This window comes from Salvelinus namaycush, chromosome 25 (assembly GCF_016432855.1).
Source record: "Salvelinus namaycush isolate Seneca chromosome 25, SaNama_1.0, whole genome shotgun sequence".
In the NCBI taxonomy this organism is placed as follows: Eukaryota; Metazoa; Chordata; class Actinopteri; order Salmoniformes; family Salmonidae; genus Salvelinus; species Salvelinus namaycush.
In genome coordinates, this window is record NC_052331.1 from 38,065,414 (window position 1) to 38,078,383 (window position 12,970).

At 42.3% G+C, this 12,970-nt stretch overlaps 1 protein-coding gene across 1 annotated transcript in view; it reads left to right on the forward strand.

Annotated features, from left to right (window-relative positions):
- LOC120019926 (cadherin-7-like) overlaps window positions 1-8,226 on the forward strand; it is a 112,396-nt gene extending 104,170 nt beyond the window's left edge. The window contains exon 11 of the mRNA XM_038963337.1: window positions 7,721-8,226. Coding sequence (XP_038819265.1) covers window positions 7,721-8,226 — 506 coding nt within the window. The remainder of the gene's footprint in view (window positions 1-7,720) is intronic.
- Window positions 8,227-12,970: the final 4,744 nt, after the last annotated feature.

Consider the following 12,970-nt stretch of genomic DNA (forward strand, 5'->3'; position numbering starts at 1 on the left):
TGGTAAATAGTCCCTTATAGATGTGTCAGTCAGTCAGGTGGCTCGCTGCCGGCAGAGACTTCTATCGCATTAACATTGAAGCTTATCTCAGCAGGACCTCACTAAAACCCCGGTTACAGCCCTACCTCTAACAACTATCATCTTCATATCATAAATGGTCTGTAGCGGTATTTATAGCTCTGTCCATGAGTTAAAGAGTGGCTATATTTCTCCAGCCCCATCCCTCAGCTGTTTACCAAAATCAGTGGTCGGGTGTCGGATTTGTTACTGTTCGAACTGCACATTGCCCCTTTAAAGTAAAGTGTCACTTTTAAGGTTTAAAGATTAAAGTTACCATTACACCTCAGCAGATTCACATCTGACATTTTTAGGCAACCAACATATTGATGACCATTATTAAGTAATCTATTATTGAATGAATTGCCCAATGAAATGTCAATGGCTGATGTTTTCCATTGTCTTTTTAAAAGTGAAGCAAGAACTGTATCAATATTTGGTGCCTCAGTCAGACACCCAGTTCCCAAAAACCAGTGGCCTGTAACAGATAATATATGACAGTGACTGTGTCTCAATCTGTTCCCTTCATTCTGGCTGACAAAGACTGTCATCGTGGTGATCGGTGAGTGTTGGCCCCCATTCAGCTGAAGTACATCGTCGCTCTCTTGCAGTGTTGATTTTAGCATGTAAATCTTGGTGGGGCGAATACAATATTATTATTTTTTAGATGCACGCCAGCAAATCCACTACACAACACAACACTAAACAATACATGAATTGCACTATAACGGTGACAAATGTTGCCCACAAACTGTTAGGGCCTATATAAAGCTGTCCCGACAGCAGAGCTTACCCTTCAGCACCATGGAGTGAATCCTTACTACTTCTACACCTGGCTATCAGCGGAGCCTTGTCTGGCAGCCAAACAGTTCATTCAGCCTCATTTACCGCCTTTAAAAAAACATTGCTGATGTGGCTGACTTTCTTCGACAAATGTGGTTTCTACTGACAATTGATTTGATTTGAACTATGCCATAAGGGAACGATGAACAGATAAGAGGCAATCCGTAATTATGATTAAGACATTAATGAGCAAACTAATATAACTATTTTTACAGCAACAGAATTCAGAACATGGGCCTTTTTTACAGTATTCTCTCTGTACACTAAGTCAGAACCGTAGGATAAACAAAGGTGAATATAATCAGACAATGAAAGCTTTTACAATATTCCATGATGACATTTTCTCTAAAACAGGCAATAGGCTACATGTGCACCACCAAGTCAGAACAGTAGACGAAATTATGAGGGGGGAAAAGGTACCAAATTATTAAAGTGAGGCACATGAGCTACTAACAGCTTACTGCACAACATACACTTAGTATTATTTTCTTAGCTACAGTATACATATCTCATTGGCATACTACATAATGTATACAGCAGCAGACAATACATTTTTGGACTCATCATTGTGCTGTGCTCACTTAAACAGGAAGGTGGCGCCACAGGTTCTTCTTGTGGGCAAATTCTCTAGATTTATGGGGCTTTTAAGACAACTGGGAACTCTGGGGAAAAAAACAAGGTTGAATCATGATGTCAGTGATCTTCAGGTCAGAGCTCTAGAAAGAGGCCCGAGTTCCCGAATTGGAATTCCGAGATGGATGACTGTTCAAAATGTATTTTCCCAGTCGGAGCTCGTTTTTTTTCAGAGTTCCTAGTTGTCTTGAACTCACTGAAGTCTGAGATTTCTCAGTTCCGAGATTCCAGTTGTTGTGAATGCGGCAGAAGTCATGCTGGATTGACAGCATGGCCAATGTATTCAACCTTTTCTGGCATATGGTGTATGGCGTGTGAATGTTTATCCCTTTAAGCTTGGAAAAGAGACCCTTAAACCCAGACTTGAACCACACACCCTCTCCACCAAATAGCAGGCAGAGGAAGCAAAATAGTGATTGCTTTGCAAGGCTTGCAGTTAGCCACTGATTCCTTCCAAACCACTCATTGTTGAATTTGCGGTTTCCAACTTCTTGTGTAAAAAATTGGTCCAATAGCCGATGAGCACCGATACGTTTTATCTGTAATTTATCTGTAATCCTGAAAAGGTTTTGCAAAAAAAAAGATCGTCTACATGATTTATGGTGATAACTGCTTGCTAGCTAAGATATTGAAAGTATAAGCATGGGTGTAACTGTTGGAGGTATGATCTGTCCAATCAAAGTTCCGGTAGATTTGACATCATTTTATCTGTGGCCAATGAACTTGAGCCTTCTTGGATGGGCACTTCTAATGTAAATCTATGGCAACACCCAAGGGGATTTCAACTTTCTAGCTCTCCCTGTAGATTTTGCGGTGACCCACCTGCCCTGAATGACAGGTCGTCACTGCTCTCTTGACATAATATGTCAAACACTCTATTTGTCCATAAAAGGACCAAGTCTGGGAGAGAGAGAGAGATATACAGTTGAAGTCGGAAGTTTAGATACACTTAGGTTGGAGTCATTAAAACTAGTTTTTCAACCACTCCACAAATTTGTTGTTAACAAACTATAGTCTTGGCAAGTCGGTTAGGACATCTACTTTGTGCATTACACAAGTCATTTTTCTAACAATTGTTTACAGACAGATTATTTCACTTATAATTCACTGTATCACAATTCCAGTGGGTCAGAAGTTTACATACACTAAGTTGACTGTGCCTTTAAACAGCTTGGAAAATTCCAGAAAATGATGTTGATGGCTTTAGAAGCTTTTGATAGGCTAATTGACATAATTTGAGTCAATTGGAGGTGTACCATTGGATGTATTTCAAGGCCTACCTTCAAACTCAGTGCCTCTTTGCTTGACATCATGAGAAAATCTAAAGAAATCAGCCAAGACCTCAGAAAAATAATTGTAGACCTCCACAAGTCTGATTCATCCTTGGGAGCAATTTCCAAACGCCTGAAGGTGCTACGTTCATCTGTACTAACAATAGTACGCAAGTATAAACACCATGGGACCACGCAGCCGTCATACCGCTCAGGAAGGAGACGCCTTCTGTCTCCTAGAGATGAACGTACTTTTGTGCGAAATGCAAATCAATCCCAGAACAACAGCAAAGGACCTTGTGAAGATGCTGAAGGAAACAGGTACAAAAGTATCTATATCCACAGTCAAACAAGTTATATATCGACATAACCTGAAAAGGTGCTCAGCAAGGAAGAAGCCACTGCTCCAAAACCGCCATAAAAAAGCCAGACTACGGTTTGCAACTGCACGTGGTGACAAAGATCGTACTTTTTGTAAAAATGTCCTCTGGTCTGATGAAACAAAAATAGAACTGTTTGGCCATAATGACCATCGTTATGTTTGGAGGAAAAAGGGGGAGGCTTGCAAGCCAAAGAACACTATCCCAAACTATCCCAAACGTGAAGCACGGGGGTGGCAGCATCATGTTGTGGGGGTGCTTTGCTGCAGGAGGGACTGGTGCACTTCACAAAATAGATGGCATCATGAGGCAGGAAAATGATGTGGATATATTGAAGCAACATCTCAAGACATCAGTCAGGAAATTAAAGCTTGGTCGCAAATGGGTCTTCCAAATGGACCCCAAGCATACTTCCAAAGTTGTGGCAAAATGGCTTAAGGACAACAAAGTCAAGTATTGGAGTGGCCATCACAAAGCCCTGACCTCAATCCAATAGAACATTTATGGGCAGACCTGAAAAAGCATGTGCGAGCAAGGAGGCCTACAAACCTGACGCGGTTACACCAGCTCTGTCAGGGGGAATGGGCCAAAATTCACCCAACTTATTGTGGGGAAGCTTGTGGAAGGCACCCTGAAATGTTTGACCCCCTAACTGACCTAAGACAGGCAATTTTTACTGCGAAGATGTATGTAAACTTCTGACTTCAACTCTATATATATATGAGAGAGAGAGAGAGAGAGAGAGAGAGAGAGAGAGAGAGAGAGAGAGAGAGAGAGAGAGAGAGAGAGAGAGAGAGAGAGAGAGAGAGAGAGACAGAGAGAGACAGAGACAGAGACAGAGACAGAGACAGAGACAGAGACAGAGACAGAGACAGAGACAGAGACAGAGACAGAGACAGAGACAGAGACAGAGACAGAGACAGAGACAGAGACAGAGACAGAGACAGAGACAGAGACAGAGACAGAGGTCGATGAGAATGGGCCCGGTGTTAATTATTCCGCTTGTTGTCTCATTGATTTTGCAAGATGGATTGTTTTCTCAATTCAATTACGGAAAATTGGGCATAATGTTCAATTGATTTACCGCACATTTTGCCCATTCTTCTTTGGCTGAACTGCCGTGTTGCTGTGCCTTAAGTGAGGCCACGTGCAATTTGTATCACTGCACATGTCCTTTTGTGGCACGTCTAATTTTCTATGTATAAAAGTGGAGTATCTGGTACAAAATACATGTTTATTTTATGTACACACAGTCGTGTACTAAGTCAATGCCACAAAGCGTGAATGACGAAGCGTGCAATCTATAACCCTTCATTATTCTTAGAACCCTTTATTCCATCCTCCTCATCTCCCTCTCCTCTCCCCCTCCTCCTCCTCATCTCCCTCTCCTCCTCCTCCTCCTCATCTCCCTCTCCTCTCCTCTCCCCCTCCTCCCCTCTCCTCTCCCCCTCATCTCCCTCTCCTCCTCCTCCTCATCTCCCTCTCCCCCTCCTCCTCCTACTCATATCCCTCTCCTCTCCTCCTCATCTCCCTCTCCTCTCCCCCTCCTCCATATCTCCCTCTCCCCCTACTCCTCCTCCTCATCTCCCTCTCCTCCTCATCTCCCTCTCCTCTCCCCCTCCTCCTCCTCATCTCCCTCTCCTCTCCCCCTCCTCATCTCCCTCTCCCCCTCCTCATCTCCCTCTCCTCTCCTCCTCATCTCACTCTCCTCTCTCCCTCCTCATCTCCCTCTCCTCCTCATCTCCCTCTCCTCTCCTCCTCCTCATCTCCATGTCCCCCTCCTCCTCATCTCCCTCTCCTCTCCCCCTCCTCCTCATCTCCCTTTCCCCCTCCTCCTCCTCATCTCCCTCTCCTCATCTCCATGTCCCCCTCCTCCTCCTCATCTCCGTCTCCTCTCCTCCTCATCTCCCTATCCTCTCCCCCTCCTCCTCATCTCCCTCTCCTCCTCCTCCTCCTCATCTCCCTCTCCTCTCCCCCTCCTCATCTCCCTCTCCTCTCCCCCTCCTCATCTCCCTCTCCCCCTCCTCCTCATCTCCCTCTCCTCTCCCCCTCCTCATCTCCCTCTCCTCTCCCCCTCCTCATCTCCATGTCCCCCTCATCCTCCTCATCTCCGTCTCCTCTCCTCCTCATCTCCCTCTCCTCTCCCCCTCCTCCTCATCTCCCTCTCCTCTCCTCCTCCTCATCTCCCTCTCCTCCTCCTCATCTCCCTCTCCTCATCCTCATCTCTGTCTCCTCTCCTCCTCATCTCCCTCTCCTCATCCTCATCTCTGTCTCCTCTCCTCCTCATCTCCCTCTCCTCTCCTCCTCCTCATCTCCCTCTCCTCTCCTCCTCCTCATCATCTCCCTCGACCAGTCCTCCTCCTCCACTGTTGCCTTGCGAAGACGTAGAGTGATGTGACCAACACCCCACCCTCCACCCTCTGCTTGTTTAGCCCAGGGAGGTGGTACAATGCCTTGGGATGAGGTATGGGTTGGGCAGCTTCCATATTTTAGCCTGGCGATGGCAGCGTTAAAGGATGGATCATTAGACGTTTGCCTCCCCTTCCTCGCTTGCTCACTCAGCAGCGACGGGTGTTATTTTCAGCTCTGGGAGTATAGATCTGACTCTGACGGGGAGATGAGGTGTCCTGGCAGGCAGTTTCTCTAACCCCCGATGGGTGGACTGTGACTGTGTCTCGGGGAGCGTGCGTGTGTGTGACACAGAGGTGTGTGTGACACAGAGGTGTGTGTGTGTGTGTGTGTGTGTGTGTGTGTGTGTGTGTGTGTGTGTGTGTGTGTGTGTGTGTGTGTGTGTGTGTGTGTGTGTGTGTGTGTGTGTGTTCATGTTTGTGTGTGCATGTGTTCGATGAGGGGAGATGTATGGCATAAGCTTTATATGCAAGCAGCTGTGGATATGTGTGCACAGCTCACGTCGTTAAGTGCTCAACATTGGAGTGTGCTGTGCGGCAATAGTATATTAGTCTTTAAAGGGATAGTTCATGCAAAATCTATATTTGGGTCACTTTACCCTTACCTTGAGTTGTGTCTGAAGTCCACAATAATCCATTATTTTCTTCAGACTGGAGTTAATATATTAGCGTCGTCAGATTTTATGAATGGAAACAGCTGAATCAAACCTGCACTGCAAGACAAAACTTCCTCAAAAACACTTTCCCTTTAAGTTGGTGTGTTGTTTGATTTTGGTATAACCTAGAGTATGTCCCTTCAACTTTGCTTTTGGCATTTTACGAGTAAATTGGTTTATATTGTTTAAGACTTTTTTTTTTAAATTTTACGATAAAACTTTTCTATCTTGTCGTAAGGTACCATCGAAAATTGAGAAAGAGAGAGGTCCTACGTTGACATGCTATGCTACGTTGACATGCTATGCTACGTTGACATGTTTTGCTACATTGACATGCTATGTTGACATGCTTTGCTACGTTGACATGCTTTGCTACGTTGACATGCTATGTTGACATGCTTTGCTACGTTGACATGCTTTGCTATGTTGACATGCTATGCTACGTTGACATGCTATGCTATGTTGACATGCTTTGGGGACCGCACTTGGACCGTTTGCTTTTTTAGGGACGTCTGCTTTATGACTGGCATATACTCCTGTATTATTACTCAGATAGGCATATGCTGTGCTCATTTCAAAGATTTAGCGCTGGCCTGCCCAGCGTAAGCAGCTTGTGGGAGCAGCCAACTGCATGGGGACACTCACAGACTCACACAAATGACACCCTATTCCCTATATAGTGCACTACTTTTGACCAGGGCTCATAGGGCTCTGGTCAAAAGTAGGGCACTACATTATATAGGAATTAGGGTACCATTTGGGACACACACACACTGTTAAACCCTGATATGTAAACAGGTTTTTCTGGTTGTTTATCTCTGTGTGCGCACGTTCCAACAACACGTGCGGGCTAATAGCATATTTCACAAAATCTAAATCTTGCTCGAATCTCGTGAAGCCATTTGGGAGTCCATTGAAGGTACATGGAGATCATTTTGGATATGTCAAGCTAAATCAGAAGTAAACCTGAAATCAACCTGAAATAACCTGAAATCAACCTGAAATTTACCTGAAATAACCTTAACTCGGGACTGTGATGACTAACACTTTATTGGCAGGGGAAACATATGTTAACATTGCCAAAGTAAGTGAAGTAGATAATAAACTCAAGTGAATTAAACAATAAAAATTAACAGTAAACATTACACTCAAAGAAGTTCCTAAAGAATAAAGACATTTCAAATGTCATATTATGTCTATATAAAGTGTTGTAACGATGTGAAAATAGTTCAAGGGAAAATAAATAAACATAAATATGATTTGTATCAATGGTGTTTTTTCTTCATTGGTTGTCCTTTCTTGTGGCAACAGGTCACAAATCTTGCTGCTGTGATGGCACACTGGTATTTCACCCAGTAGATATGGGAGTTCATCAAAATTGGGTTTGTTTTCAAATTCTTTGTGGATCTGTATAATCTGATGGAAATATGTGTCTCTAATATGGTCATACCTGTCTCTCTCTGTCTCCACAGTGCTGGTCCTGTTGATCATCACCATGCAGCGACGGAGGAAGAAGGAGCCCTTGATCCTGGACGAGGAGCGTGACGTGCGCGAGAACATTGTGCGCTACGACGACGAGGGCGGCGGCGAGGAGGACACCGAGGCCTTTGACATGGTCGCTCTGCGCAACCTCAACGTAGTCCGCGAGAGCGGCAGCAAGAACCGCCGTGACGTCACCCCAGAAGTGCCCACCCTCTTCTCGTCTTCCCGGCCACCGCCGGACAATGGCATCTTCCGCGAGTTCATCTGGGACCGGCTGAAGGAGGCCGACGTGGACCCGTCAGCACCGCCCTACGACTCACTGCAGACGTACGCCTTCGAGGGCAGCGGCTCAGCCGCAGAGTCCCTCAGCTCGCTGGATTCGCTGAGCATGGACTCAGAGCAGAACTACGACTACCTTAGCGACTGGGGGCCACGCTTCAAGAAACTGGCAGACCTCTATGGCCACAACGACGGCGGCAACCTCTTCGTCTCTTAGCCCTCGGTTGAGCCCCGCCGAAACCATCAGTGCGGACAACAGAACAAACAAGTGAAGGAAACGGAAGGATATGAATAAGGATACAAGAAAGGGAATTTTAGATGACGATAGGATGATGCTGTACTCTGAGAGGACATTTTGATTGGTGTGTATAAATGCATCAATGTGGGTTGAGAATAAACTGTAGGATGGTGGTTTTCCATTCAAAATGTTTTTTTTGGGGCACTCTGCATACTGGCTGGATTTTTCAAAGAAAGACATTTTGGAGATTTTGTTAGTAATGTTTTAACATGATGGAAATGATGCAAAGCTTAAAACGTTGGGACGGTCTCCAGACCCGTTTGGAAGGACCTCAACGCACAAATGTCCAGACTTTCGCATGTCACAATGATGTTCAAACGGGACGAGGAGTGAACCGATATCTATGCTTCAGTGGTGTTACAACAGTGACATTTTCAAGTACAACATCTTGTCATGGTGAAATGAATAGCCTGACCTCTTCAACTGGCCCTGTAGTCTGTCCCAGGGTTCACTATGATCTGTAACATTTGTTTCAAACGGATATTTAGGGGTTCACAGCTTTGCTGTAAAACCTATTGTTATTCTTAGATTATAATGTTTTCCTTGACATGGTAAAAATAACTCAAGCTTAGATTGATAACTTTTGTTCGAATTTGGCACACAGAACTAGAGGCCATGAGTAACCTGGTCTAAAAGAATGGTACTGATTGACCTATAGGTGGCGCTGTTATACGCAGTCTCACTTAAACCCTCATATCCGCCGCCCAGTTTGACCTACAGACTTTAAACTTTGTATGTAGGTGTCTTTCCTCATGCTGAACAAATTTACCTCAAGGACCCATAAGGCCAGCCAGGATAGATTTTCCTTCATCTTGGACATTTTGGAAAACCTTTGAAAAACGTATACTCGTGATAAAAATAACATACATAAGGGATTGGTTAACAGGGCTGAGTAATTATTAAATCTAGAAATCTGATTTACTTGTCCATTTAAATCCTTTGTAAATCCATTTCACAATGGCCTGTCAATTTGTAACTTGTTAAGTTTGACATTGATATTGTTAAAGGCCAAATTTAGCTGTTTTTATATCAATATCAAATAATTTCTTGTTAACAATTAAATACCTTACTGTAATAGATTTCCATTGAAATGGACAACAATAGCTTTTTAGCAAATAACTATTTCTCAAGCAAGAAGGATTTTCTGGGAGTGGTGTAAGTGGGGATTGGAAAACTCAAAACTAGCTGTTTTTGGCAGGGAGGTTTGGAACTCTTTGTTATTGGTCTATTAACCAATTTACCGACTGGTGATATCACCAGGTGGTAAATTGAACTCCCGCTCATGCAAACCTTCTGATTAAAACATTCAGTGTAGATTGTATTTTCAAAAGATGGCAGAGTTATTGACAAATAAAAATTTGGATGTAACTTTTTTTTACTGCAAATCTATTCCACAGTGGCCTATCAACGTGAAACTATTATTGACATCCCTAAAATGAACCACACTGAATTATTATTAACTCATTCTTTTCATATGTACCACTAATGCTCAAAACCACATTCTCCTCATAAAACCATATGTCACTTTCACTCCATATTTTGATTGCACTTAAAGGAAGATGCTTCCTACATGATAGAGTGCTTTGTTATTCAATTGATCTTGTGTCCTTTGTCATCCTCTGAACCCTGTTCATTGCTGCTGGCAGGCAGTTATATTTATGGAACAGATTCTCAAAACAGGATAACTCCTTATGGATTTTACAGCAGGTTTTCATCAATGGTGGATTTGATCAATTCAGGCTTACTCTGGTCCATAGTCAGTAGGGCTCACCGTAGCAAAATTTTTTGAAACAGAAAACAGAAATGGGTGTTTCTTATTCGACCGGTAGTCCAGTAGTCTCTCTCCCTTTTCTTCCATTTGGTGCCTAACGAACACGGTCATGATCTACAATCCTATAACGGTATCTAGACACCTGTCCGATTTGTCCGCTCTCACGCTCAAGTTCCGAATGAACATGCTTAGATTGGCACAATGCCTCTGAAGTTCTGAATGAACATGCTTAGAGTGTCGCAATGCCTCTGAACGGTGTAGCAGGGAAGGTGAGATAAGGCAAAGAGACTGGGGTTGGATGGGTAGCGATGAAGAAAACACTACCATGTCAGAGCCTGGAAGCCTTGTAAACATCTGCAGTGAATGCACCGTATTGGTAAGTTCAAAATTTAAAACTGTTGTGATTGTTTTATCTATCCTATGAGGTGTTCTAGCAACCATAATGGTTAAAATTGTTTTTCAGTTGTTTTTGTTTTTTACGGAAACATAGCTGTAACAGCATTGGAAAATACAGTTAGTGTTGGAAATTTCTTTACAGCTAAGCTGTGGGCACTTGTTAAAAATACCAAGCCAAGGAGAATGTCAACAGGGAATTTTGCATGCAGTGAGTAGAAATGGAACTGTAGGAAATCCAGGATGGAAAAACAAGGGAAAAACAGCAGGGGAACAAAACAAATCTAGTTTTTGGTTAAAGAGCTCTGATGAGGCCTTATACATTTGATGCTCATTAGTTGGAGAAAACATTACACCATAAATGGAACCGACACAGTTCTGCATATCCTTTATCACACTATCGTGCTGACCCAAACCGTACAATGTTGACAATACATTATTTTTTTTGTCATTGTCCCATTGTCAACAGTTTCATCAACTAAGGTGGATGTGTAACACACCACCCTCATGCGTATAGTTCAACAGTACAGTAAAATGTTACTTAAATCCAACAGGTATAATGAAGTACAATGCAGTCCAAATGCATTGATCGAGAGCAACAACATTAAGCACCTGGTAAGATCCCTCTTATAATATCTTCAGTTTCAGCTCATAACGATCTTCATTTATTATCAGCTATTTTGAGGCTGTTGAACAAATGTATGCCTACAAATATCTAAAGTTTATTTTACGTATAATATACGTTTTATTATATTATTCTTTACTATAATAAATCGTTATACTGTTGGCTTGAAGTGTTACCAGAAATTAGGAAGACATGTGCCTATACTTCTTTAAACAGCCATTCACAGTATTGAGTTACATAAAAACAATAAAACCTTTTATAGGATTCTTTTCAGTTAGAAAAACACATTTAATGAATATCTTTTCGGGGGATTTCAATGAATGCATTTTAGCTCATCTCTACCACAACTGATAATTAAGTCATTCTGCTTCCAAAGGGATGATAATGAAGATTGAGGTTATTTTCTTTAGTAATGCCTGTCGTCGTTAAGGAAACACAATTATTTGTTAACTGCCTTGCTAAACGGAATTTTAAAGAGATATCGAAATCTCGTCAGGCCTGCCTCAAAGTTCTAATAAATATACTTTTAATTAATCAGATTGCCAGAGATCATCTGCACTTGGATGAGACCCAAAGGGAGAGACTTTGCTTTACCACAAAAATGTGTGTATACAAAAAGATATATACACACAAATTAAAACTATCGTCAATAATATTATGAGTTTGTTCTATATTTCTTTGGTATAGAAAGTTGTATTTTATCCATGAAGCATTTCATTTGCACCCATTCTTAATTGACTCAGTTGCTGTTCTTGTTACGGTATTAGAATACTGCAAACCTTTAGGTTATAGTGGAGACTTAAGGTGTGCATGTCTTCATGTCATATATCCCACCTGTACAGCTGTACCTGTACATTATTACTTGTGAGGGACGTACTAAATTACGAGAAACAAAAAATAGCCCCGTTTCAGACTGATTGGATGCATAATCACTTTTTGTGAATAGCAGCAAATAGTGTAACGGTGGGTCCTGACAGTACCTTTACGGTCTTTCAAAAGAAATATCTAAAATGTCATCTTGATAATTAATGCCACGAAATATTGATGTCATAATTCATTTTATTAAAGACCTTAAGCGTTTAGGAGTACCTGCACGTCTCTTTTAGTGGCTTATATATATTTTTTCTATTTTACATTTATGTAAACAACTTTGATTATTTGGTTGATGTTTTTTTTGTTTTTTTTTACGAAAGCATTGTATGTACGCACGGCTTGTTTTCACTCTGATCTAAGGAATATTACACCCGGTGAATATCAAAGTGGCCTTGCCTGTTAGGAAAAGAGAAAATGGACAAACTGGTGTCAAGTGACTGATGAGGTGTTCACAAAGAGGGCATCCTCAGTCTCAGCAGGACTTGTGTCAGTCTCACCGTAGACTGACGACATTCTGAACCCCAACACAACTCAACACTGCTCAGCAGACAATCACTGCTCTGTCCCCCCCCCCCCCCCCCCCCCCCAACTCAGCCAGTCTTGTGTATTTGTGCATAGAGAGAGGAAACTGAAACTTTTTTTTGTAAAGGAAATGTAAAAGGAAATGCCGACAATGGCTCTTGACTGTAAGTCACCTGTTCAACTTTCAATAAAGTCATAAATATTGTTTCATTCTAGAGTTTTTGTCTGAAGGAATAATATGTTGCCTTTTCACATTGCACCCTAAAAATGTATTGAGGTTCACTTGCATACCGACTAGATCTCTCACAGTCTCACGTCATGTTTCCTATTAGTCACATTTCCAGATGTCAAATATCGATTTGTTTAAGGTTAAGTTTATCCATTATATCTGAAATCTTAAGGTTAGGCATTAACTCTGAATGGTTAAGGCAAGGGTTAAGGTTAGGCATTAACTCTGAGTGGTTAAGGTAAGGGTTAAG